The 27439-nt window shown below is 43.8% G+C and overlaps 1 protein-coding gene across 2 annotated transcripts in view; it reads left to right on the top strand.

Moving 5' to 3' along the window:
- The window catches only part of kcnh2b (potassium voltage-gated channel, subfamily H (eag-related), member 2b), a 250785-nt gene that overhangs the window by 191290 nt on the left and 32056 nt on the right, over positions 1 to 27439 (top strand). For both annotated transcript variants that reach the window (XM_082547606.1, XM_082547607.1), the window contains 3 exons: positions 25677 to 25856; positions 26426 to 26529; positions 26713 to 26851. In XM_082547606.1, coding sequence (XP_082403732.1) covers positions 25677 to 25856; positions 26426 to 26529; positions 26713 to 26851 — 423 coding nt within the window. The remainder of the gene's footprint in view (positions 1 to 25676; positions 25857 to 26425; positions 26530 to 26712; positions 26852 to 27439) is intronic.

Genomic DNA, 27439 nt, shown 5'->3' with positions numbered 1-27439 from the left:
GGTGGGGGGCAACATAACCTATGACAAAATACCAGTACTTCTAACACTGCGTCTTTATACTGCATGCATATTTATGTCATTTTTTCCCATGCTCTCTCTCTCTCACTACCCTGTGTGTATCTCTCTCTCCCACAACTCCTTCTTCTCTGATTATCCTCAGCACAGCATCTCGTATCTTTTGTGCGGAAGGTTTTTTTCCTCTCTCAGCGAAACACCTCCTGGAACACGCATTTTCCAGCTCTGTTTCCCTCGCTTCCTTCTCTCTGCCGCTCTGTTTCAGAGTAGTAGTAATACCAGCAGCAGCTGAACAGCATCGTGGGTCCATCTACAACTGATAGAAACCGACTCTCCTGTTGCCATCCTCCATCTCTCTCCTTTTCTCTCCTCCTTCTCCCCTGTTGCATGCTGATTTATTCAAAGATTGCGAGGAGTTGACAGCCAGACACCCGTCAAGAGGAATGCTGCAGAAGTGGAGGACAGTGGAAGAAACTCATTGAGATGTAGTAAGACAAAGGACAGAGTGATGCCGGCAGTAGATTAACAGGGAACCGTTGGGCAGTTGAGGACTGATCTGAGCCTTGCAGAGGGAAAGCAGAGCAGAAAGCGAGCTGGGGTTCAGTTGCATCAGGGTGGAAGCTGTTGAATAGCTGCATGTGACGCTCTCCGTTCTTGAGCCCGAGGGAAAAGGCTCCTATGAGCGAAGAGGATAAGCTGTACCCAGGAAGCAGGGGAATGGCATGATCTCCTCTCTTTCATGTGACTTCTGACATCATCTCGAGGCATGAGACTTAGTCCATGCCATGCTACTCCTTGTGGACTGCCTCTGAACAGTGACATCCTTGTCATCCCAACACTATGTAAGGAAGTCACAGAGTTGGTTCATACTGCAGGCAGTCACGGAAACCCAGCGGGCCGCCCTGACCCTGACCCCTCTGCGGTGAGCTGCCGTTGAGGACCATGGTCCTGCCGTTGCTGCTGAAGCTCCTTAACGTCTTCCTGCGCCAGTCGACTCTCACCAAAACTGCTGCCACGAAACACTGCCACCGCCCGTCCTGCTGCCCGTCTGCTCTGATGCCGCGCCCGCCCGGCCTGCCACTCTCTTGCCGCCGCGGGTGGGAGGCGAAAGAGCACCCACGACGTCTGCCCACCGAAGGAAGAGAGGTGAGGGGGGACGCCTGAGTTATCCAAGGAAAGGGTGATTATGCCATTGGTCTAGAACAGAGAAAAAAGGGCAGCTTAAGACTAAGTGAGAGTGAGGAAGAGCAGCTAGACTAGGCTGGACTCGATATTCCACTTTTTCAGATTTAAGTTTGTAACTGGAACAAAAATATTCACATGACTGGCAGCTACCATTGGATCAGAGCCATTTCAAGTTGTTGAGTTTGTACATCAACGTGAATGTTAATGTAGTTAGAACATTTGCTAACACCACAAAACAAGGCTGGATTCTGTCGCACTGACCTTTTAAATTTCACACTCTCTTCTCTTGGCGGTGTAGATTCACATGAGCCCATCTGTCTAGTTTGTTGCAAAAGAGACATTGTAGCAAAATCTCACCAGAAGACAATCAGCAAAGCTTTAAAGGATTTTGTAAAGTAGCTAATCCACAATATGTTCCTGGAAATGGTGCAAAGGGAACATTTGACAGTTGACTCTTCCGTTGCTCGAGTGTTTGTATCAGTCCCTTCGGTGTTGCTGTTGGTTTGTTCTTTGGCGTGCGGTGTCTTTAGGCTAAACAGAGTCACTGTTTATCATGTCAGCTTAACCAGTTTAACATCAGAGTCTCAATAAATACTGAAGTCAGTGGCCTTCAACTAATGTTTCTAATGAAAAGAGATTTTTCATGCAAAAGTCAAGTGAACTGATGTCTGCAGAATTTGTTGCATAAATGCTGATGATAAATTCTGCTGTACTAAATGTCCTGAGTGGACACCGATCACAATAGCAAACCAGAGAATTATGGAAAGAAAAACAAACTTTATCTTCAAAGAACTGGGGTTTATATTTCTGACCTTGAGCTCTGACGTTCTCATTCAGATTGTAAGGTAGCTTTTTCCTTTAGTGGTGCAAACAGATGTAGAGTGTCTTTTACGTGCGGTTAAAAACGTCAAAACCAGAGATAAGAATTTAATATTTAAAGCCAAAATTATGGATTTGGAATCTGTGAAAAGTTTTCTTTTTTTTAAAAAAAATGTGCTATTTTACTTTTGGGATTATTTTTGTACAGGACAAACATCTGTGACACACTATGCTTGTGGATTAATGTTATTAGCCTGTTAGCATTGATGCACCTGTTGTTGGCACAGCCTACAGTGTGGTAGGTACATGCATCCTCCCTGAGGACAGAATTCGATGATCTGCTCCTTTAAATTTCCTAACAATGAAGAGCTGCAATGATTCTTGCAAAGAGCCACACTGATAGACAGCTCTTTGTGTTGCTGGCTATTGTCAGCCAACTGCATTTCAATAGTGGGTCTAACACGTTCTGTGGCGTGTACAGCAGCAGAGGAGCAACTGATTTCTGCTTTGCTAATGTTGGAATGACCTTCCCTTGTAGTTATGGCAGGTAGTTTCATTTTAGAAAAACAGACACACTTAAAAAAACACACAAACAAACAAAAAAGAAAAGAAAGACCAACAAAGAGACTAAACGTGTCCCACATACAGATGTAGCTTCTCCCCGTGATGTCCATTTTGGCTCATATGAAGGTAGAGAATGTGGATCCTTTTTCACGTGAACCTCATTTCATGTACTCTGCTGTGTTATTTGCCTTATGAATAAAGGCCTCTGAAACAGTGTAGCTGAACCCCCTTGCATGCACTTTGTTTAATGATCACTGTTTGTACAACCAGCTAAAGCTCACCAACCAAGCTAGCAGCCTGTTAAATCTAATACAGGGCATGTGCCATTCATGCTAGCTGTATGCTACGCTTAGCTCAGAGAGAGGAGACATACATACACAGACACAGAAATATAAACAACATGCTGAGGTTAGCTTCCTGTCTCTCCAGTACATCCAGTAGGCACAGATCAACGGTCAAACAAGCAGCACATTTGCCTCGACTCTGCAGAGCGTGTAGTCGTGATGCAGACTGGCAGTCAGATATCCAATTTTGGCTCAGTCTTTTTCTCTTTCTCGCTTTCTCTCTTCCTCCTACACAGCTTTCAGACAGGCCCTGTTTGACACCTGAAAGCACCCTTAGTTTTAAACGTACCTGCTGCCACTGTTAAAAAGTTATGCAAGAGTTTGGCTAAGCCAGAAATAGGACACGACAGTGGATCTGCATTACATAAAAAAATGTTTTGAAGCAATTATAAAGAAAATCCACCCTCACAAATGTACAGTTTCTTTGACCATACATGGGTGTCCCCTCAGCTGTGCCAGCAGCTTTTAACTGGAAGCTGTTTCCGTGCTATCGTTCTTTGATGCTGCTGCACTTCTCATAAAATATGTGCCAGTTACATAAACACTGCGAGTGTTTAAGCATTGTTGAGTTTAACTTGCATTATAAACAGTCTGATTTATTTATGACACAAAGTGTTGCAGACTGCATTCATTCCTGATACAGCTGAACAACCTGACAACCTCAGGCCGCCTAAAAGAAGCTTGTTCATAATGTTGACAGGCAGGTGAATCTCCTCTCAGTGGGTACAAAACACTCGGATCAGTTAAAGATGTTTAGCTCTCCATGTTTTTGGGGAGTAACTCGACCGACTAGCTGAGGAAGTGACAAGCTAACAGGAAGTGACTAATAGCAAACAAGGATCTACGTTATTTTATGAATCCTGAATTTAAACACATTACCTGCATCTTTTTCTCCCTCACAATGATAATCGCGATGAATACTTTGCCTCTTTTGGGTCTCAGTGCAATCCTTCCTGTTTTGGCTTCTGTCGCAGCTTTTCCGTCGTGCTTTCGTCGCCCCAAAAACACGCCTGTTGTCGGGGTTTTTGTGATTCGGGGTTTTTTATGCAACTTTGGTTGTTTTGTGTGCTTTTGTGATGTTTTTCTATTTACTGGTGTTTTCTTAAGTTGCAGTGCATGTGACCTCTCAGGGCCACAGTGTAGCTTATAGTATGTAACAGTGTAACATTTTTAAAACTGTAACATTTATATTTGAAATCAAATGGCCAAAATTGTGTTAATTTTTCATACGGGTGGATTTAGTTTGTTAAAGAAAACTTTGAGAAGCTTTTGTGTTCAGAGCTGCGCTGCTATCCAGTTGTTAAGTGATGACGTGACGAATCCTACTTCCGGGTCTAAAGTAGTCTGCGTTTAATATGGCCTTTGTGTTGTTAACATGTTTAATGTTTTGTATTTTCTTCTATTTAATCTCAAAAAGCTCCTAAAACAGTCAGTGATCACTGTTGACCTCCCTCGGCTTTTATTACCGCTAATCATTTATTTAAGCTCAGTTTTTAAAACCTTAGGATGTAGCTACAGCCCAGCCCATGCAGCAGTATATGAATGACTAACCTCGTATTGTGGATGGATTATCTCAGTTGTTCTCCTGGCTGAAGTTTGGTCCTTTTACAGCATCCTGCCATGTGATTACATTTGTTCCTGACCACCGAGAACACTCACGGTAACTTTTATCGAGTGGAAAAAAAGTTAGCTTGTTTATATTATGCTAACATAGCTGTGTCGCTAGCGGTCACGTAGCACATCATTATATAGCAGCTAGCCCAACTTCAGTAACCCTACAAACGTCACTGCTGTTTAGTTTCTGTCTTCATTTATGCTGGAAGTGATAACAGAGCTGTACGTTTTAATTTGTTTCCAAAACCCCGCAGTCAGGACATGCTATATTGTATTTAGATAGAAGCTAGCGAGCTAACTCCCTGCTAACTTCTAACTCCGTTAAATGTCATAAATTCCGTTTTCATGGATGTTAAACTCAATTGTTACACCTGGTAGAGCAGAACGCTGATCATTTTATTAAAGATGAAAGACTTTAGACAGTTTTTAACTCTCAGTAATGCCACAGTGATCGTTTGATATATGGACCTGCAGCGGAGTTTAGACCCAGACACGGCTAGTGACGTCAGACTTTACGACCGAATAGAAACAGGAGGTGCAGTGAGTGTCAAATACTGCTGATATTAACCACTACATGAAACTACTATTGAAATTCTTCCCACAAATAAGAAAAAGCGAAGCTTGATCTCTGAGGCAGAATGAAGGCGATGGGAAGATGGAGGCAGGAAGCAAGAAGTGCAAGTGTGGCGCTCCTTTACTCTCACACGCTGTAATGTTGTACTGTACAACATGCCTGAAGCAAAGAGCCGCTATACTCATCTGAAGTGCGTCTCGCACACTGGACAATCCCACAATCCATTGTTGCCCTTCAAAATCCTGGAGGTCCGCTGGAGAACAACAAGCAGGCGTCTGTTGGTGTTTGTTGCCTGCTTGAGCATTTTGTTCGTTTTGTTCCCACACATGTTTTTGTATTTTCGAGTTGTGCGTGTGCATGTGAGGAGCTTAGCCTTCACCAAAGTGGAGGTGTTGAAAATGACGAGCAAAGCATCAGGGGGAAAAATCACACTCATATCTCCTCTGTGTGTTTTTCTTGGCTCGGCTCAGCATGGCTCAGCTTGGCTGGGATTAAGCCAAGCCAAGCTTAATCCCAGCCAGGCTTAATGTGCACCCCCACCCCTGTCACCCAACGGTGGGGGAGATGTATTTTTTGGTGAGAAGTGAGAGGAAGAGGATGGCGGAGGAGAGGAGGAGGAAGGAAGTGATTCTGGGCATCGCTGGGATGAGGAAATGCACCAATTTCCCACGAGGAAGAATCATTTGAATATTGCAGTCTTGTAAATCTATATTCTACTCTTTTGTTTTTGGGGTGTGGGGGGCTCTGCCTGCAGCTCAGCTACCTTCAACCAGATGATTGATCGCACCAGCAGGTTTGTCTCTGTGAGCTGATGACAGGATGAGGTTTGAATCCACCCTGCTCGCTCTCTCTCTTTATTGAAATGTTTTTCAGAATTCCTAAAATGTGATCCCAGCATAGATATTTGTCCTGGGTACACTGGTAAACATTAGTTGGTCTGTGTCAAAAGATGCAGTATATCGAACATCAACACGGCAGTTTGCTTAATATGGTCCTCCTGTCTCGAAAACAGGTCTGACCGATCAGGGCATGGGAATCTGGGATATATCCTGTGGTGTGTGGCACCAGGACACTGGCAGCTGACCTTTAGGATACTGTGGGTTGATCGGGCTTGTTCCGGCACTTCTCTTATGTCTGATCTGATTACTAGCCGGGGAGCTTGTTGTCCAAGTCGGTGCTCCCGTTTCCCTCATGTTCTTTGCATGGTCTTTTCTCAGAAGGTCTCTGGTATCAAGGAATCTCATTCTAATGGGGTCGTGGAGAAACTATGTTTCAGTGGGTGTGACACGTATAAGCAAGTTGGCGGCACGTTTTACTGTAATGAGACGATCAGTGTCGTCGTCACCGAGTCTAATGTTGTGGTTGGTGTGTGTGTGAAACATGAAACAGTCTCTATTAGTTCTCTGTAGTTCTGAAACTGTGAAGTAGATTTCTCAACACTAAGATGACTCATCCCGCTGCCACATTCAAAGCACACCGGCTCGTGATTTTGTTAAACTAACTGCCGCCACACAGACCTGCTTAGTTTAAGATCGATGTTCACAGCTCGCCAAAAGCACAGTTTATGTTCCCTGGATAAATTAAAAGCAGTCAGACCAATGATAAATACAGCAGAGTTATCCTGATGTTAATATATCACAATGAAGAGTTTGGCTTATTTAAGCTTTGGGAGGCTGCCTGTGCTTTACATTGATGCAACTTGAAAACAGCTGAAATGCCAAGTCAAGAGCAGGCCTGGAAATATTAGAAGAATCATCAGTATCAGTGTCAGTCACTTAGGTCAAGTCCTCCTATTTAAAGGGGACCTATTTTGCTCATTTACAGCTCTGTATGTCAGGTTTAGCTGTGCAGCTAGCGGTTGGAGACTCGGGACAAAGGAGCAGGACATAAAGTGAGCCTTTAATGCTGATTTTACTGAGTAATAAACTAATTTCAAAACACCGGGGAATCCAAACATCCAGAAGTCCAGGAGTCACGCAGAGGACACACAGCTGAGAGGGACAACACAAAGACAAGGGCAGACAACAAGACGAGACTAGGAGGAAACACGCCAGAACAAATCAGGAATAACGAGATACAGGAAGCAGAACTCAATATAAAGCAAAGAACACCGAGACAGGAAACACAGAGAAGGTGAAACAGTCCCTGCAAACACAAACAACTTCAACATCATTCTAATTGTTAAATCATCAACAAGAAATCAAACCTGAAAGTCCAAAACTCAGGATGTAGGACCGAAGCCCTGCACTGTTTTTATTCTGGTTCAAAATAATTAGTAATGATCTTATACTGGGCCACTGTGCAGCCTCTCAGTTCAGTCCAGACATCAGACCTGTGCCTTTAAGACTGCCATCACTTTCTTCTGATTGGCTGCCACTCACAAACAGACGGTTTGTGCTCATGGAGCGATGAGAGGGCTTATTAAGCACAAACTGTCATTCGCTGCTTTACTTGCTCTGCTACTTTTTAAGATGAAAGCATCCAGACTATTTATCGGACACATACAAAGAACTCGATTCTGCTTCAGTAACAGCGTGAGACACATCCACGTGTCTGCTACTGTAACCGTGCTGTTCTACAAAAACCACACAGGCACAAAATTAGATAAGCAGATTTTAATGTAGCTCAAAATATTTCCCCACCTGCTTTATTCAGTTTGAAGCATTAACTCATACATAGCAGTGCATCACCTGCTTGTAGACTACAGTGTATACTCTCTCAGTGGAAACAGTAAACACTCGACTACGTCCACGCAAGCACCCTCACACGCGCCGATTTCTGTGTGTGTGTGAACATGCGTGAACGGGTGATCTTTTTGCTGTGAACATGTGAGCTCGGGTCTTCACACACACTCGGTGATTCAGTGTGATAGCTGTGCATATGCAGAACAGTTGTGGTCCTCCAACACACAACTGCTGGCTCGAGCAGCGCTAATGTAGACAGCGAGCCCATCCATCCATGCAGAGCAGTGGACCGAAACTTTGTGCATCGCCAGCCCTGCTTCGCTCTTTGACCTCTTGGTGGGATGACGGCAAACAAGGTCACTTTAAAGTCAGTGTCTCATAATCCAGCAGGCGCTATGTTCTGTAGTCTATATTCTCTAAAGTACCCTACAAGCAGGGAACAGAGAAGAGCAAAGACTGAAAAACTAGATTAGTGTTTTGTTATTGTTATCACATCGAACTTTAGCTGTGTGTCAAATTTCCCTTTCTGCTGACATGAGAAGTGTGCAAGAAAGTCATACAAGTATACAACTCACATTTTTCCTCCGGGTAAGTGCAGGAACGTGTATTTGATGGGCAAACGCCCATCGAGGTTTCCTCTGTAGCCATAACAGACACAAATCAAATGCTTCGTGCACACATAATGGAGAAGGCCAGGATGAAAGATAAAGGAGGCCTCGCTGATATCACACTGCTGATATCAAGTTAATCAAACTACCAGCAAGCATGAAAAATTCTGCACAGTTCAAGGATCCCTCAGCCAGCCCACATCAGCTGACACATCTCATACAGGGTATGCTGGGCCTCTTTAACAGCCCACCTCCACCCAAGCTCTTTCTCCATCTGTAATTGTTCTATTTGGATTCATATTTCTGAGAATACGCAAAACTTTCAATAGTAAGAACAGAAGAGCATGTGATGTCCAAAGATGATGTCCTGTAATAAGCTTTATACTAGATGTATAAACTTACATGGACTATAGCACAGGTCTTCCAGTATGTGCTTTTGTGGCTTCACGCACTAGCATCTTTTGTTCGAGTGGCCTGATTGCATAGTTTGAATCTAATGCTAGCTGGCATCCTCAGATCACATGCAGCTCCCTTTAAAGGCACATGAAGACTCATCACTACTGCACAACGTGTGCGCTGCAGTCCCTGTTGGATATTTCGTCTTTTGTGAACACAATATCAAGCTCGCCATTTGTTTATTTATTATTTTGAATTCCTGCAAACCTGGCTAATATGGCAACAATGTCTCCCAGAAGGCGGTGGGGGTTTGGAGGGGAGGTGGGGTGTCTCTTGTGGATTTCTGCTTTCCTCAACTCCGACTAAATCCCCTCATGGCATGGGTTCTTGTCAAACTGCAGTTTCTGGACACCCCCCTCCCCATATCTGTAGTTTGAATAGCTGTAGATAAAAGCAGATTCTCAAACAGACACACACACAGTCGAGAGATTAAAAACCTAAGCTCAGAGTACACTCTGAAGTCTCCTTGTGTCATAGATTAACACTAAAGGCTTGTGCGTTTGTGTGTGTGCAGAGCATATGTCAGCAACCCCACAGCAGTTGCTTGTGTGGCTGTTTCATTGCAGCATTTATATTTCAAGTCCCTTCTGAGGCAGAGGGAGCTGAAGACGAATAGAAGGGGAGGCAGGAAGGGAGGCTGAGAAAGATCAAGACAAAGGGTAAAAAGAGAGACAAAAATGAGACGATGAAGGAGATACGGGGAGAGAAAGAGAGAAACAAAGATATCCGAGGGAGAGGGAGCAACAAACCTAAGAGCTGATGGTGTTGATGAATTTTGTTGCAAAAGGCTGCAGTTAGAAAGAGGAGGAGGAAGAAGGAGGGAGAAAGATTGAGGCTGAAGAAATCTACTCCTTTGTTATGTCTTAGTGGGAAATGTCAAAGCTGGAGAGAAAAAGGTCAAGAAGGAAGCCAACCTGTCAGCAGGCAGATATCAAACACACACAGATGCCCTCATACCATTCAAATCATACTCACACTATATGGGTATAAATACATACATGCACACCTGCAGACATGCAGGTTGCTTAGATAGATGTTAAATGGATGGAATAATCCAAGGTTTCCTTATGATAGACCTCTGATGAGACACTCGTCCATGGTGGGAGCCCTTTTTGATTGCACAGATACAACACGACAAACGTGACATACGCTCATCAGGCATAACATTATGACCACCTAACATCATGCTGGAGGCCGTGGCCCTGAGCTCAACCCCTGCAGTAGTATCTGCACCAAGATGTTAGCAACAGATCCTTTAAATCCTGTAAGTTGTGAGGTGGGGTCTCCATGGATCGGAGCTGTTTGTCCAGCACATTCCACAGATGCTCGATTGGACTGAGATCTGGGGAATTTGGAGTCAGCACCTCAAATTTGTGCTCCTCAAACCATTCCTGAATCATGTTTGCATTTAAGGTAAATGATCCTGCTGGAAAAGGCCACAGCCGTCAGGGAATACTGTTTCCATGAGAGGGTGTACATGGTCTGCAACAATGCTTAGATGGCAGGAACCAAGGTTTCCCGGCAGGACATGGTCCGAAGCATCACACTGCCTTGCCTTCTTCCCATAGTGCATCCTGGTGTCAGAGGTTCCCCTGGTGAGCAGTGGCTTGGTCTGAATCGTCAGACCAGGGCTCCTTCTTCCATTGCTCTGTGGTCCAGTAGCTCACAAGCCTACTGTTGGTGCTTTCTGCAGTGGACAGGGGTCATCATGGACACCCTGACCGGTCTGCAGCTAGCCAACTGTAATGCATTTGCTCTGACACCTTCCTAGCAGAACCATCATTAACCTTTTCAGCAATCTGAGCTACAGTAGCCTGTCTGCTGGACTGGACCACACCATCCAGGCTTTATTCCCCACAAGCATCACGGGGCCTGTCGTCTTCTAGCCATGGCAACATGGCCTGTGTCAAACTCGCTGAAATCCTCTGACTTGACCATTTTTCTTGTTTCTAACACGTCAACTCTGAGGACTAAATGTTCACTCGCTCCCCGATATATCCCACCCACTAACAGCTGCCACCGTGAAGAGTACTTCCTGCTTTTTGTCTTTTGATATGTATATGCACGCTGAACACAAACATCCTGAGGAGTCTTGAACGATTAGTGAATCATCAAATCAGGGAATGACTCCAATTGTTCATCACAGCTGCAAGTAACAGTCTGCAAGAATGCGAGACGTTGATGCATCCTTGCATTTTATTAAATGAATAAAATAGAAGATCAAACTGTGAGTGCTTCATGATGCCAGCGGTGCAAAATGACCTACAGTTCTGGTCATTTAATGACATTTTAGAGGAGACAGTCTCATTGATCCTTACATACAGTACCGTATTTTCACGACCATAAGGCGCACTGTGCTAAAAGGCGCAGTCTCAGTTATGTGTGCCCTTACTGTATTTAACACACACATAAGGTGCACTGGACCATAGGGCGCATACAAGTACCGTATGCGTATTTAAAAATAAAGTGGGAGCAAACCTGAGTTCGGTACCTTACTCACATTTCTATTACCAGTAATCGTCATCATCAACAACACACAAGCATACAAGTGTGTGTGTTTAAAAATAAAGCAGGAGCAAAACAAAGTTTGGTACTCACATTTTTATCATCAATCAAACCCATGGAAGTCCTCATCCTCTGTGTCTGAATTGAACAGCTGCGCTAAATCTCCATCAAACATGCCAAGTTCACTTTCTTCACTGTCAGAGTCACTTTCCGTGCCGTGCGGCTCCTCGGAAATGATGCCAGCTTTTGCGAAAGCTCGAACAACAGTGCCAGCAGACATGTTAGCCCAAGCATCTACAATCCATTGGCAAATTGTGGCGTAACTTGCCCGGCGCTGCCTTCCACTCTTGGTGAAACTGTGGTCTCCACCGGTCATCCATCGCTCCCAGGCCGCTCGCAGCCTTACTTTGAACGGGCGGTTCACACCGATGTCCAGCCGTTGGAGATCCTTTGTCAGGCCTCCCGGAATGACAGCAAGCTCACAGTTCATTTGTTTCACTAGTTTTTTTCACATCGGCTGTGAGATGGGCACGCATAGAGTCACAGATTAAGAGCGATGGTGATGCGTGGAAAAAACCACCTGGTCTCCTTACACACACCTCCCTCAGCCACTCTTTCATCATTTCCTCATCCATCCAGCCCTTTTCATTTGCCTTAATGATGATTCCTGCTGGAAACTTCTCTTTAGGCAAAGTCTTTCGCTTTAAAATCCCCATAGGCGGCAGTTTCTGTCCATTAGCATGGCAGCCAAGCACAACAGTAAAAGAAGAGTTTTCATACCCCGTTGTGCGTATCGCTACCGTGCTGGTCCCCTTCTTCTCCACAGTGTGACTCACTGGGATGTCAAAAGTGAGCGGGACCTCGTCCGTGTTTGTGATGTGGCTGGGCTGGATGTGTTTGTCGCCGATGTGTTTGCTGCAGTAGGAGCGGAAGATGGCCAGCTTTTCCTTATAATCCGCTGGAAGTTGCTGCGCTACCGTAGTCCTGGTCCGGATGGAAAAATGGCACCGTTTCATAAAAAGTGAAAGTGAAACTGCTTTTAGCCGAATGGTGACCGTCGAAACGCTTCTCCCGCTCGTTCTTTGCTCGATGATCCACCGCTCGAGTCTTTCCTCCAACTCGGGCCACCTCGCCTTATGTCCGCGGAAACTCAGCTGCGTCTTCTTGACCTGCCGGAGCTTGTTTTCCAGCTTCCTCCATTTGCGAACCATCGATTTGTTAATCTTAAATTCTCTCGCCGCTGCTCGATTTCCATGTTCCTCCGCGTAGCTGATGGCCTTCAGTTTAAACTGTGCTTCATAAGCATGTCTCTTTGCCATTTTCAGGGTTGTTAAAACAACGATGTTCCGCATAATGCACATACCTGTTCTTTTATACAGGTATGTGCGATAACGTCAACGCACGCACTTCACCCTTTAGCGTTCTCATGGTGTTCTCTACTACGTCCTCCTTACAACACACAGGGCGCACCGCGCTATAGGGCGCGCCGTACTTTTTGAAGAAAATCTAAGACTTTTAAGTGCGCCTTATGGTCGTGAAAATACGGTAATGCACGTTTAGAAAGGTTCATTTTAAATGTATTTCTTATCCTTTTAAAATGTTTCGAGGTTTTGAACTCAGCTATAAATGACATGAATGATATAATGTATTACTCTTAATGACTTTTCTATTGGACCATCTTCTATCTGCTGCAGACATTTCACTTTGAGCAGCTGAATATTTTATCCGTATTTTCTCTGCAGATAAACAAGCTTTCCTCTATGTACTCGTGTTTTGATTGTTTTACGGTGTCACAAGGAAATTACTGGACTGTTGGATTTCCAGCAAACAAAGAGGTTCTTGTCTTGGTCAGCTGGTTGCAGGGATGATAGACTCAGATTGCCTAGAGCCTTAATTTAACAGGCAGAAAACAGCCAGGATAGATTAAGACAGGAGAACAAATTTAATTCAGTGCTCAGTATCGGAGTGCATTTTGCCCGCATGCATGAGTCTGTGTCGATGTAGCTGCTGCTCGTTATTATTTGTTGCAATTGTCAGGAAATATACCAGAAGACTGTAAAGCAACAGAGTGACTCCTGTATTCTACATTTAAATTCATTTTATTTTCTCAGTAACTGATTACAGTTACATTTATTTCATTTAGCAGTTATTTGTTTTTAACTCCTTTACACACAGGACACAGGAGTTACTTGAAGAAGACTTTATCAGTTACATGAGTTCCTTTTCCCTTGTAGATGCACTCGTTTGTTCGTCTTTGAAAGTAACAACCTTTCAGTGAGAGTTGCTCTTGTGCATTTTACAAGCTGCTACATGTCTTTGGATGTGACAGCACTAAAGTTAACATTCCAACACTGTGTTTTAGCCACATTTCTGTGGCTCTAAAATACATGTGTTCATCTATATTTCACTACAATAGAGCTTTCACGCTGTCTTGTCCAAACAGCAGCGAGTGTTCTGCGTGAAAAGGCGACTCTGTCCACCGACTGCACTTATCAGCAGGCTGAAGCTAATAATATCACACTGGTCTTTTGGTGAAAGATAAAAGCTTCGGGCCAGTGTCAGAACCTTATGTGGTTATGTGTGCACAAGCTGATGCTGTAAATGAAAAAGAAAGTCCTCCAGCCCTCAATTTGAAACGTAAGTGTTGGAATAAGGCAGAGAAAAAATTAAACAAAGTAAACTTAGTGTTTAAATGTGTCCACGGGTGTTTGTGTGTTTCTTTCTATACTTTGGATCTTTTAGTACCTTAAGTCTGCCAAGATTACAGACTGCTGCCTTTTGTGATAAACACATTAAAAGCCAGGCTCTCTTTACGTGTCACAGGATACAAACTGCAGATCATTCACTATCTGCGTGGTGTGTTCCCATATTTGTGCTGTATCTAATTTTAATAATCTGGTTTTGGTTGGACTTTTGTTAGAATATGTATATGTAGCAATGATGTGATGCATTAGCACCCCGTGTATCTCTATCCTCCAGCAGCAAGCTGCATCGTTGCACTTCGACAGTCGGTGAATCGAAATGTTTTTGTTGAGCTCCGGATGAAATCTCAGGCAGTGTGTGCGTCTCATTGGTGTGCAGTTCAGCAGAGTCAGCCACCCAACAGGAGCTATGTGCACAAATACACCTTTACCAAACAGACATGATTTGATTCTGCATTATTAAACGGGTGTCAAGCCGATGAGCTGGTGCTTGCCTCGGTGCTCGTGGTTCACTGGCTCTTCTGTTTACAGTAGAAAATGAACGCTGTGAAATTTTAATGTGCTTCTGTCATTTGAACGGCCTCTTTTCTAATGCCGAGTATGGGCATGGATGAGCAGCAGTGTTTGACTGTATAAAATATTGACCAGTTTCTCGTCACGACATATCGGCCATGTTTGCAGAGGTTTTGGAAGCATCGCAGCTGCAGACACTTGAAGCATTGGATTGGACGATATTGTAGTCTGATGTCACTTTTGGATTTTTTTAAAGATTAGGTTTTGGCCAATGAGTTAGCAACAAACTGACATTAAAGCAAACAGAAAAGTATTAGAAGAGTGAACGCAGTCTGACACTGAGGGTCCATGTCCATACTGGTTCTTTGTAATGAACATTAATAACTTTAAAGCCATTGCAACACTGATTCTACTGTAGAGACATGCACAGGTGAAAACTGTTCATCACTGCCTTTATCACCTGTTGAAGATCAAGTTCTGGCTGGTGGGCGGAGCTCAGCGTTCATTCAGCTTCAGCATCATTCTGGCTTCTTGGCTAGCTTTGTGTTAGCATGCTGCCTGTGCAGATGCTTGCTCACAGTCAAAGTTGTGTTAGCAGTTAGCAAGTAATGTCCTCCTACCTGCACAAAAGAGAACTGAAGAACCTTTGTGACGCATGGAAACACATAATGCATTACTGCAAAGACGAGTGTGATTACAGTCACATGTTAATTTTGAATGTGCTACACCCAACACTGAGCATGTGCAATATCCATCTTTTAATGACTTACACAACATCAGATGTTCTTTAACCAAATCTTAGCTGAAGATCAGATCAGTAACAGATCAGAATCCTCTGTAGTTACTTAGAAAACACTGACAAACGTGCGATCGTGGCTCAAGAGTTGGGTGTTCGTCTTGTAATTGTAAGGTTGCCAGTTCGAGCCACGGCTCCGACAGTCTCGGTCGTTGTGTCCTTGGGCAAGACACTTCACCTACCGCCTACTGGTGGTGGCCAGAAGGGCCGATGGTGCGATATGGCATCCTCGCCTCTGTCAGTGCGCCCCAGGGCAGCTGTGGCTACAGCTGTAGCTGCCTCCACCAGTGTGTGAATGTGAGAGTGACTGAATAGTGGAATTGTAAAGCGCTTTGAGGGGTCCCGAAAAGCGCTATATAAATGCGATCCATTATTATTATGCTTATAGATAAGAAGTTAAATCTGGAAGCAGAACGATCCTGTGGGATAAACAGACACATGTTTACAACAGTTCACTTGCTACGTGCGCCTGCAGCTGACAGTTGGTCACAGGCAGAGACTCTCAGCTTGAGAAACTTTTTCATTTACTTCTCTGCCTTTCAGAGGTGCTTTAATCGCTTGCTGGTTTAACTCACCTCACTTTATGTTGTCACTGGGTTTTTATCATCCGCCATCGCTACAAGTTACAAGACGTTCCTGACAGTCATGTGCTCTCTGGTCGTCACATCGCTGCTCGTCTCTTCCTCTGTGTGACTAAACTGCCACGCAGATCCAAATGTTCCAGTTTATGAACATGCACTATCAATTTTTATTATAGAAATTACATTTATGGCTGCGTGTCATGCAGACTGTCCCCTGTCAGGCTCTGTCATTGCTGCTCACTTTGTCAGTCTTTAATCATTTTTTTGACTTTTCAGCTATTTCTTGCTGTGTATTCATCCCTCCTGGCCATGTTCCTCTAACCTTCTCTGTCTTTCTCACTTGGTCCCACTATCACAGCCTCGCTCTTATAGGTTATTCCTCTCTTTTGCTATTCCCTTCATCTCTTTCATTTCATTCTGTAAAATAGAGAGGACGTCACCATCTCCACTGTTTCAAATGACACCATGACTTCACTAAATGTGAAATAAAGTGTAAGCAAGTTGTTGAGATATCAACCAGTTGCACAAAGCACCGACCTCTGTGCCGGTGCCTGTGGCTCAGTCTTCTGCACCGACAGAAGATTTGAATGAAGATTAATGATGGAAGTGTCATCGCTGTTCAGTCATCAGCTTTTTTATGGCTGCAGCTGTACTGAACACCTCCCAGGTGTAGGTGTGAGTGTGAGCTATTTAAACTTTGCTGCCTGTAAAAAGGTGAGTCATCACCTTCACAGTCCTTGGCGCTGTGCACGGCTTCATAGGCGGGCTCCCTTTTCTTTACATTATTACCTTTGATCCTTTCCTGTGAGCAAACCAAGAAGAAGGTCAAGCATTGGGTTTCTTCTCATTTAGCGTGGTCCTTATCGTTCTGTCTCCACATCACTTTCTTCAGAGGTAGTTGTTGCTTTATAAATCTATGAGTAAGAGCAGACTAGTCCTCTGGTATCCTGTCATTGTGTTGAAACGTGACTTTGCAGAAAGACAATGTGACAGCCTTGATGGTTTAGCAGGTGCACACCAGATATGTGACATTTAGGGTTTTAAACTTGATTTATGTCTTGTCATCTCTCGCCCTGTCTTGTCACTCTAAAGCACACGGTGTCAAATAAAGCAGGGCTGACACTGAAGCAATCTACTGGACAGCCCGAGCTCTGGCTTGAGCTTCACTTTGAGTCGTGTATTGTCAGCACGTCACTTGTATTCGACTTGCCTCTTAACGTCTAAGCTAGTTAATTTTGTCTGTAGTTTCAAGTCAATCAGTTAAGTAAGAAAATATAGCACAGTCAACCCCAAATGCAGTGTGTCAGAAGCACAAATCCTGTCAGTTTCAGGGATGAATATTAGCAAGGAGGACTTTCTCCAATGATGCTGGCCTCTGCTACACCGATCGACTAGATCGACGTGGGGAACAAACAGCATGTTGTGGGTGAAGTGAGGAAAACAAATCGTCTCGGTGGCACAGGCGGACAGCTCTGTAAACTGCTCCTCTCTTTGCTTTAAGACTCCTCCCTCCGGTGCTGTCCTCAAATACAACTTTGCCCTAACTGCACTTAAATGTGTCTTGACATCTGCACTTTTAACAGTCCTCATGGCAGTGTTTTTCAGTTTCACACAGATGGCTAAAAATATCCCTCAAGATACTCCAAGAGGCGACGCACAGCTGTGGGGGACACTCGGCTGAACTCTAGGGGTGTGTGGGTGTGGGTGCATTATTCAGCAGTGTTTGTGCCCGCTCACACAAGTGCATATGTGGGCAGGTCAGGATTCAGACATGATTTATGGTGATAATTATGCCCATTCTGGAATTGAAAATGCACTCTGCGGGTGATCTTATGATCTCGCTTGGGCAGCGGTTGTCCTTCTCTCCTGGATCGGCTGGAGGTTTCTTTAGGAGCCTTTCCAGCTTTGACAAAAGTCCAGCTGGGATAACCACATTTACTCTTCTTGATGTGATCTTCTGCCTCCCTGGCTGCTGTGTCTGTGGGGATGGTGTTCGCTCTGTGTTGTAGCGTCCTGATGACGCCCAGTTTGTGCTCCAGTGGATGATGAGAGTCAAACCTTAGATACTGATCCGTATGTGCAGGTTTACGGTACACATCAGCTTTTAGATGTCCCCCACTACTGATGGAAATCTCACAGTCTGAGAGGGCTAACCTGCCACTTTTCATATCCTCCCTGGTGAATTTGATGTGTCGGTCCACGGAGTTAATGTGATCTGTGAAATGTGGTACGTCCTGAGATTTGATTTTCACCCAGGTGTCATCCACATACCTGAACCAATGGCTTGGTGGTGTTCCAGGGTAGGATAGCAAAGCCCTCTTTTCCACTTCTTCCATGTACAAATTGGCCACGATGGGTGAAACTGGGGAGCCCATGGCACACCCATGTTTCTGCCTGTAGAACTGACCCTTGTATGTGAAGTAGGTGGAATGAAGACACAGTTCAAACACACTTGGTTGATGCTGAGAGTGGTACTCATGGCCACTGATCAGTGGGTTTTGGTCAGTGGTTGTTGATCAATGGTCATGAGAATTTGCATAATTAAGATTAAGGAACTGACCTCCCAGCCCATTGTTCCTTCAGTGGGCTGGTTTCAGTCATTATGCAAATGCACTGTTTATAAGATTGAAACCTGAAGTCAGCTGAGGCTGAAGAAGTCACCTGGATGATGATGAAAAGTTTCTCCCACAAAACGCTACGTCCAGATGAACAGAATCAACTTTTGGAGATTTACTTACCTGGATGATTGAGAATGCATCAAGACATTAATGCTGTATTCTATCACAACTGCTCTATTCCCATGTTGCAGCAGTATATGAATGACTAACCTCGTATTGTGGATGAATTATCTCAGTTGTTCTCCTGACTGAAGTTTGGTCCTTTTACAGCATCCTGCGATTGCATTTGTCCCTAACCATCAGGAACCCTCACGTTAACTTTTATTGAGTGGAAAAAAGTTAGCGTTCATCCTCCAGCTTCACTGTGTTTATGTTATGCTAACGTAGCTGTGTCGCTAGCGATCACGTAGCACATCATTATATACCAGCTAGCCCAACTTCAGTAACCCTACAAACGTCACTGCTGTTTAGTTTCCTGTCTTCATTTATGTTGGAAGTGATAGCAGAGCTGTACGTTTGAATTTTTTCAGAAATCTCTCAGTCAGAACATGCTATATCATGCTTAGGTGGAAGCTAGCGAGCTAACTTCCTGCTAACTTCTAACTCTGTTAAATGTAATAAATCCTGTTTTCATGGATGCCTGGATGTTAAACTCAATTGTTACACCTGGTAAAGCAGCAACACTGATCATTTTATTAGATGAAAGAATTTAGACAGTTTTTAACTCTCAGTGATGCTGCAGTGATCGTTTGACTTTGGGACCTGTAGGAGACGGAGTTTAGGACCCAGATTCCTCCGCGTGGCTCTTCACTACAGTAGCCGTAATGCTCCGACCATCCATCAAGCGGTGCGGCTTCGCAGCTACCAAGGTCGTACTAAAACATTTTTGACAGATTGTTGATTTTTTTTTTTTTTGTGTCCCGTTTGGATCTTTAGCCATCAGAATTGTTGTCTTAAGGCCAAGAAAGATGCCAAGCGGATTTATTTTACCAAGTGGATCATCATGGCCTTGCCATATTGGTCCATTTGATTGACCTTTATTATAATTATGAATTTATTTTATTTTCAGTTGCTACAAACAGGACAGACATGACTGGGGGATAGGACAGGGAGAGAGAATGAAAGAAAGAGAGGGAGAGAAAGAAAACCAAAGGGGAGAAGAGACGGTGAGAAGGGGGGGAAGAAAGAAAAAAAAAACAAACAAAAAAAAATAAAACACCTGGGTCACCTGTATGGAGAAAAAAAACAGAAGAGAAAGCAAACAACAAAGAGCAACATAATAAAAAAAACGGCACCATCACAATAAACTAGCTAGCAGTAGATATCAGTAGATACTAAATAATAAACGATATTGTGCAGCACGCAAGATAGACAGCGCACAATGTGCTTTGAGGCAGCAGCCAAGAAAGCTGTAGTCCGCGTCTGTGAATACCCGTGTGTACACCTGTGTGCATACCTGTGTGGATCAGCATGCTTGCATTCCAAAGGTTTCTCCATGTAACGATCTGCTAGGGAGTGTGGGGGGGCCACAGCCCCGTCCTCCAGGGTATGAAGCAGGTATGGAGGAGATCAAAACTCCAGACATCCAGAGGCCCCCAGAACACAAGAGACCAAGGAAGACCAACAGAGGGGCAGCTGCGCCACTGTCCCAGAAAGAGCTGAGGAGAGTCCCAGATGAGGGCTCACTCAGCAGCCGCGGAGCAGAAGCTGAGACACTGAATACGTACGTTTCACATTTCCATTGTGTAGAAGTGTTTGTAATCCTACAGAATTGTGCAAAAGAAAAATATGCTACAGTCACTTGTGCACTGTAGAATACATGTAAACATAAAATCACCCATTTGGTAGAGCTGTGCACTAATGTGAACAATAAACAGCACATGTAACAGTACAGTAAATCATTCTGGCACATCCAGACGTTCCTGTCTGTCTGGCCACATATTTTCATCTACATCACAACAGATGTTATCCCTCGCAATGCAGCGAGGAAAGTATCTCCTGGAGTGGCGAATCCATCCTCTGCAGGACCCTGCTGTGATGTCGTCACATGCTGCATCCATGGCTGCTAGCAGGGCCATTTGCTCATGTGGATTTCATTTTTCTTGAGTACTCTGTCAATTGTTGAAATTGGAACAGATTCAATATTGCCAAATACCGTGTAATTCTCTATGACAGCGCTTTGTATGTCTCTCAGCTTTATTGCATTGTTTGCAATGACCAGTGCACAAATGGCTTCTTCTTGCTGTGGGGTAAGAAGGGGCCCTCTTCCGCCTCCGCGAGGTTGTCTTACAATCCTATGTGGTGCAGAGTGAACTTTTTGTGAAATTGCAAATACAGTACAGTAACATGTGATGTGTCTGAGATGGCACAGTACAGTACAGTGTATTACTGTTTGCATACTTGTTTTCCCTACGGAATGTTTGAATGATTGAACTGACAGTAGTTCTTCCAATATTGGGTTGCACCCTTCGACCAGCCTCCTCCATGGTGAGGCTGTGATTCACAACATGGTCCACAATTGTAGCCCTTATTTCATTAGGAATCCGCCTATATCTGCCTCTTCTCCCTCTTCCCCTTCCCCTTCCTCCCCGCTTCCTCACCCCTCCTCCACAGTGCTGACCTTCCATTTTGTGTCACAGAAGTGTAGAAATGGTACACACTAGCTCCCGCGCAGTTTATATATGCTTGCCAATTGGGGATTCACAGGATTCATCCATAATTGACAGTGAACAAGTTGTTTGTCATTGGTTACAACTAAACTTTCACACGCCTCCTCATGAGTGACAGCTGTAATTCACCCGAGATCAATTGTTCAATTTCAGAGACATTTCCAGGAACAATGATACAGGAAGGTATAGGATTTGCTTGACAGATGGCCAATATTTGGCATGTGATAACTAGTTCAACAATTTTGTGTGTGATGACTCAAGCAATGGATGTATGACTATTAGTTTTATTGGGAACGACTATTCAGCATCCATAGGTATGATTACTTTTGACTGACATGACATAAGCAAATGGAAATGTCAGAAAGCAGCAGGGAAATGTATGGAAGCAACTGATTCATGTCCAAAATCATTTGCAGTTTGTTCAGAGAGAGGAGAAATTGCTACTATGATGTGCACAAATGACTGAGTGTTGTGGAGGTTGAACTAATAGTTATGAGAATTTCAATTCTGATCTGAGAAACGCACCAAAGCGACTGAGAAAAACTGTAATAGTTTCATTTAATTCTAGTTTTGTTTTGCGTATTTTGTTCAATGTTTCCTGATCTTGGTTGCACGCGTAGGCTTCTTCTAGTGATTTGATGTTTTTTCTAATTCCTGAATTTTTTTGTTTTCTTCTTTCTTTTTGTGTGATGAGAAAGAAATTATTTTACCTCTCATCACAGCTTTCCCTGCTTCCCATAGAACAGAAGCAGATATTCTGGAAGTGTCATTAAAGTCTAAATATGAAGTCCATTCCTTTTTAAAATATTTAATAAAGTCTTCATCTTTAAGCAATGATGTATTAAATCTCCAGTTTTTTCTTGGCGTAGTATTATTCTTGTGCATTAGTGTTAAAGATACAGGACCATGATCGCTGACAGCTATAGGATGAATCTCAGTGTCTGAAATGTCGTTCAGCAGTGAGCTGCTGACCAAAAAATAATCCAGACGAGAGTAGGAGTGATGAACATGCGAGAGAAAAGTATATTCCTTACTGGTGGGGTGAAGAGAGCGCCATGCATCGCAAAGACCAAAGTCGTTCATATACTGTTTGATTATATTTGTGGACTGCCAATTACGCTGAGTTCCTGTTGTGTTGAGCCTATCCATGTCTTCATTTAGTCCAAGGTTGAGGTCACCGCCAAGAATGAGTGTGCAATCAAGGTGTTCAGAGAGTGCACTAAAAAATCCGTGGAAGAATGAGGGTTCATCAACATTTGGACCATATATACTTACAATACATAGTTTTTTGTTCAATATTGATAGTTTAGTAATTAGAAATCTACCCTCTGGATCTATAACTGTATCGAGTACTGTAAAATTAACATTTTAATGTATTAAAATTGCTACTCCCCGTTGTCTAGAATTATAACAGGCTGCAAACACGTTAGGAAACTCAGGTGTTTTAAGTTCATTTAAACCTGTGACAGGTCTGTGAGTTTCTTGTAATAAAACAACATCTGCCTGTAGTTTTTTAAGCTGGTTAAATATCTTTAACCTCTTTCCTCTGGTGCCAGCTCCATTTACATTCCATGTGACAAACCTCAGCATGCCCATAATTGTGTGTGTATTTCTAATGATGTACGCTGGGTGTTTCGTTTAGACGGGTGGAGAGAATGTGGAAACATCCCTTGTTTGTAAATAGAAAGAGAGAGAGGGGGAAAAAAAAGGTGTGGTGATTTGATTTTTAAAATCGGAATTCAACCAGAATTCATACATAAGACGCACCGGACTATAAGGCGCGCTGTAGATTTTATGTGCGCCTTATAGAGCGGAAAATATGGCATATGCCAAAACCTTTTTTCCAAACCTAGTGTACAAACGTTTCAAGTCAGTGAGTGAGGGTAAAACCATTAACTTAATTGAAATCGAAAGTTATTTGGAAATCCTGAACTGTAACTCTGTATGAAGGAAACATGAAAGAGGAAGCTGCCTCGAGGCTCCTGAGGACGAGAGAATGTATACAGGAATGAAAAGCCAGAGATTTGAACCAGAGAAGAAAGAAAGGTCCAGGCAGGATGAGCGGTAATAGTTTACAGGACAAATGTGTGAAATGTGACTGGCCTGCTGGGGAAGAAGAAAAGGAAGTGGAAAGGTGGAGCAAGGATTGCTGGATAGTGGACAGGGACAAAAAGATGCAATTAGAAAAGACGAAAGATTTAACAGGTCAGCAGGAGGCCAGGAGGAAACCGGAACACTGAGTGTAGAAGAGTAGTGAAAGCTCAGTGGAGCACTGGGAGAAAACGAAGAGGTGAGAGGAGGTCAAAGAGCAGACTGTACTATTTTATTTATTATTTTGCTTTATTTCTTCACATTTGGTTTGCCTTACTCTTATTTATATGAGAATAATTTTGTTTTTACTTTATTGTTACTGTTTTGTCTGTATACAATGTTTCTACCAGAACAGTTGTCCTGTTGCAGTAATGATGGTTTCCGTTTAAAAGCTCCAACCCACTAGTACGACGTTCTCATGTACTAATGCAGTAATGAATGACTCGCACGTATTCATGGATCAGAACATCCGCATGTTCACAGTATAAACACACACCTGTTAGAACTTATAGGTATTACATTCTGGACAAAAATGACAAATAGTTCATGAAATAGAGGATTCTACGAAACAGCCACACTTCACTGCCTAATAGAGCCAGCTAGAGCAAAATATGTTACACAGCCATGGGAGGCAAACAATGTATAATATATTACCTGTTTCATATCGACTGCAGTGTTTTATTCAAATGCAGAAAAAAACACTGACAATTTAGCGGCAAGCAGTGCTTGCCTTGCTTGCCCAAAAGACAGACATAAATTAAAGTGAAAGCAATGTCTCTCCTGCATTTTGTAATAAACCTCCTCACCTGTTTGCATCTGTACTTTATATCAAAGTCATCTTGTGCCCACAACTTGTCTCTAGAAGAACGCTTGTCTTGTGTGGCTGTAGCTTAATAATCTGAGAGCTCCTTTTTCTGGTGAAGCATGTGCACTGTGGATGAATCTCTAGTCTTGCAAGACTGATGGCAAAATTTGCGCGCTAGACAAACTGCCACCGTCTCTGCTTTCACTCTGTGAGATTAGCTGTGATCTGTGATTTGCGAGGAAACGGAGCTGACCTTTAGCAAGCAGACGAGCTTCAGCGAGTTTTCATTTTAACTGCTTTGTTTTCTTTTACTGACTATTTTGTCCAACATGTGTGTTGTAGAGTAAATGGTGTGCAGTGTGAAAAACCTTTGAATGACTCCTTTAACATGTTAGTAGCAAATTAAGAGCCTGGTTAATGAATCTGAGCGTCAAAAGACATCAGCAACGGATTTACCGTCTTCGGCCTTGGACACTGTGGTGCTTTCCAGTGAATGAGTTGTAGCTAGAGACCTAGCTCTTGCACCAGTGTCGAACCACCACATGAAAAATAGGTCAGTTTATGTTTCCACTCTTATATGTGAATTCAAATCACAAGTGGTCCGAATGGGAGCGATCCAAGCGTAGCAGAAGGACTGGAACACAACAGGAGTTCACAAAGGGCCAGCCTCGCAGGAATAGTGGCCAGTTTTACATCGGGTATGCTTTTTGATCACACTTTGTATTTCTATAAAAGTGATGCACGTAAGATCAAAGCATCGGTTGTCAAGCCAACCAACCTAATGGTGATCGTCGCAGGTGTCTGTGTGGCTACACTACACAGCTCCAAAAGTCAGGCCCCTGCTTTCAGCACTGCTGTTCACTGTGTGATTCTATTAGGCAGAGACACAGGCAGGCTGTTTTAATGCCTCTTTATACTGATTCATTCCTGCTCTCTTCCGGGCAGAATGCAGCCCAGACGATTGAATACATTACTGCAAGTAAAGCTACTTAGAAGTGCACCATAACTCCCGAGATTCCATCCTTGGAGTGCTTTTGTGGGAGACAGGGATGAGAGAGGAAAAGGATCTGTGTGTGTTTGGAGTGTTGTGCTTTCACGTGACTCCATGTCACACGCCGCTCGTGTGTCGAAGCATTTGTGTCAGCGCCACGGGGAAATGTGACTGGAATCATAGCTTTGGATTATGTGTGCGTGAGCTTGCTACATGGGTTTCTGTGCACATATCTTTGCATTGCACTATTATAAACGTGTGTAATGGACACAGGCTGCCTGGGAGGGCGGCCTGGAAAGAATCATGAGAGCCGTTCTCATCATCTTCTGTGGTTTGGCTCTGTTACTGTGTATATGCTCGGGGTGTGTGTACATGTGTGCACGTTTGTTTCTTTACTTTCCTTCTTCTTTCCATACTTTCTCAGCCCTTCACACACATGCACACAAATGCCCTTTCTTCTTCCTCTTGTCTCTTCCCATGTTCTGTGTGTTCAATTATTCAGTGTCTGATCACCCCCTCTCTGTCTTCCTCTCCCGACACAGGTGCTGTCTCTGGGTGCAGATGTGTTGCCGGAGTACAAGCTGCAGGCTCCTCGCATCCACAAGTGGACGGTGTTGCACTACAGCCCCTTCAAGGCGGTGTGGGACTGGCTCATCCTGCTGCTGGTCATCTACACCGCCATCCTGACTCCCTACTCAGCCGCATTCCTCCTCAACGATCACGTGGGTTCTCATCTAAGGACAGAATCATTAAAGTGCACCTTGGTTTTTGTCTTAAAGTGATGTTCACATTAAAGATGACGTTAGCTTTAAATGATAAAGATCAGCGAATGTGCAAATGCTCAGGGTCCAGGCTTCAGACTCCACCAAACAGTTTCACTCGTCTTGCTTGTGTAGCAGCTGGAGCTGTACAGTAGCACAGAGGCTCCACCCACCTGGAGCCAAGGAAAAGTTTGCATAAAGGGAGGCGAAGTTAGCTGAAACAGCTGTCGATGAACTGAGGGGCTGCACAAAGTTCCAGTATGAGATGAATTAGGATTATTTTGCTCTAGTGGCCTGCTCTACAAAAACAAAAACATGGAGTTGGAACAAGTCCCTCTTTAATCAGCCTGCTGCCAGCTGAACTGAGCTCCAAATCACCGAACTTTGTCACTGTTTCATGTTTTGTCTGCATGCATATGTAAATGATCCTTCATCCTAATCCATTTGAAAGATGTGCTGAATGTATTTTTAACTTACAGTACACTATATTAGCCTCTCCTTACTTGTTTTCCTCTCCTCTCTTCTCGTAGGAAGACCTAGGCATGCAGGGTTGCATTTACTCCTGCTCTCCTCTCAATGTGGTGGACCTCATAGTGGACATCATGTTCATTATTGACATCCTCATCAACTTCAGGTCTGAACTGTAGCAGCACTCCTCATTACAGCAACAGTCACAGAAGAGCCTGTAGTCAGATTTGGTGCTGTTAAGTAGAAAAACTGTTTCTCATCTATGCACATTATTCTAAACAGAGCTGGTTGTAAAAGAAGAAAGTGCAATAACAACTATTAGTTACATAATGCTCTCTGTTTCTCTCAGGACAACATACGTAAACTCTAATGACGAAGTGGTGAGCCACCCGGTGCGCATAGCTGTCCACTATTTCAAAGGCTGGTTCCTCATCGACATGGTGGCTGCTATTCCCTTTGACCTGCTCATCTACCGCAATGGAGAGGAGGTATGTCACGACGGAGGCGGAGAGATAGCTGCCTGTTTGTACGCTGCAGTGAAGTTATGAGGCAGGGTGGGAGGAAGAGAACGAGACAAGTGGTAGTGAGATGGAGGGGAGGGGGGAATGTAGAAGAGACGAATGGTGCACTGACATCTTGTCTGCCATCTCTTTAATGCAATGAAGTGAAGATAACACGCAGAAAGATTAAAAACAAGGTGGAGGGAGGGGGAACAGGAAATAAGAAGAGAGGGAGAGGTGGATTCGTTTGGCTTCATAATTTAATTGTCTCCGTGAACAAAACATGTCTTAGATCAGCGCAGTGTGCACGAGACCCTAAAACTCATCTGAGCTCATCAAAATGATGTGTTTTTAATGACATCACTGCTTTCACGCTATAGTTACATCGAGCCCCAGCTCCCCCTCTCGCTCATAACTACCCGCTAGGACGACCGGCGCTCAGTTACCAAAGAGCGCGTTGTGTTTGTGCAGAGGTAAAGCTGGAGGATCCAACACACACATTACTGTTCCAGGGTCAGGGGATCACGCTGCGTGACAGACAAAACACACATGAAGCAGTCAGTCTGAGTCCGACCG

The sequence above is a fragment of the Aulonocara stuartgranti genome (assembly GCF_965226115.1).
Source record: "Aulonocara stuartgranti genome assembly, chromosome: 9".
NCBI classification, from domain to species: domain Eukaryota; kingdom Metazoa; phylum Chordata; class Actinopteri; order Cichliformes; family Cichlidae; genus Aulonocara; species Aulonocara stuartgranti.
The sequence above is the reverse complement of the archived record's forward strand: the minus strand, read 5'-3'. Positions and strand labels throughout refer to the sequence as shown.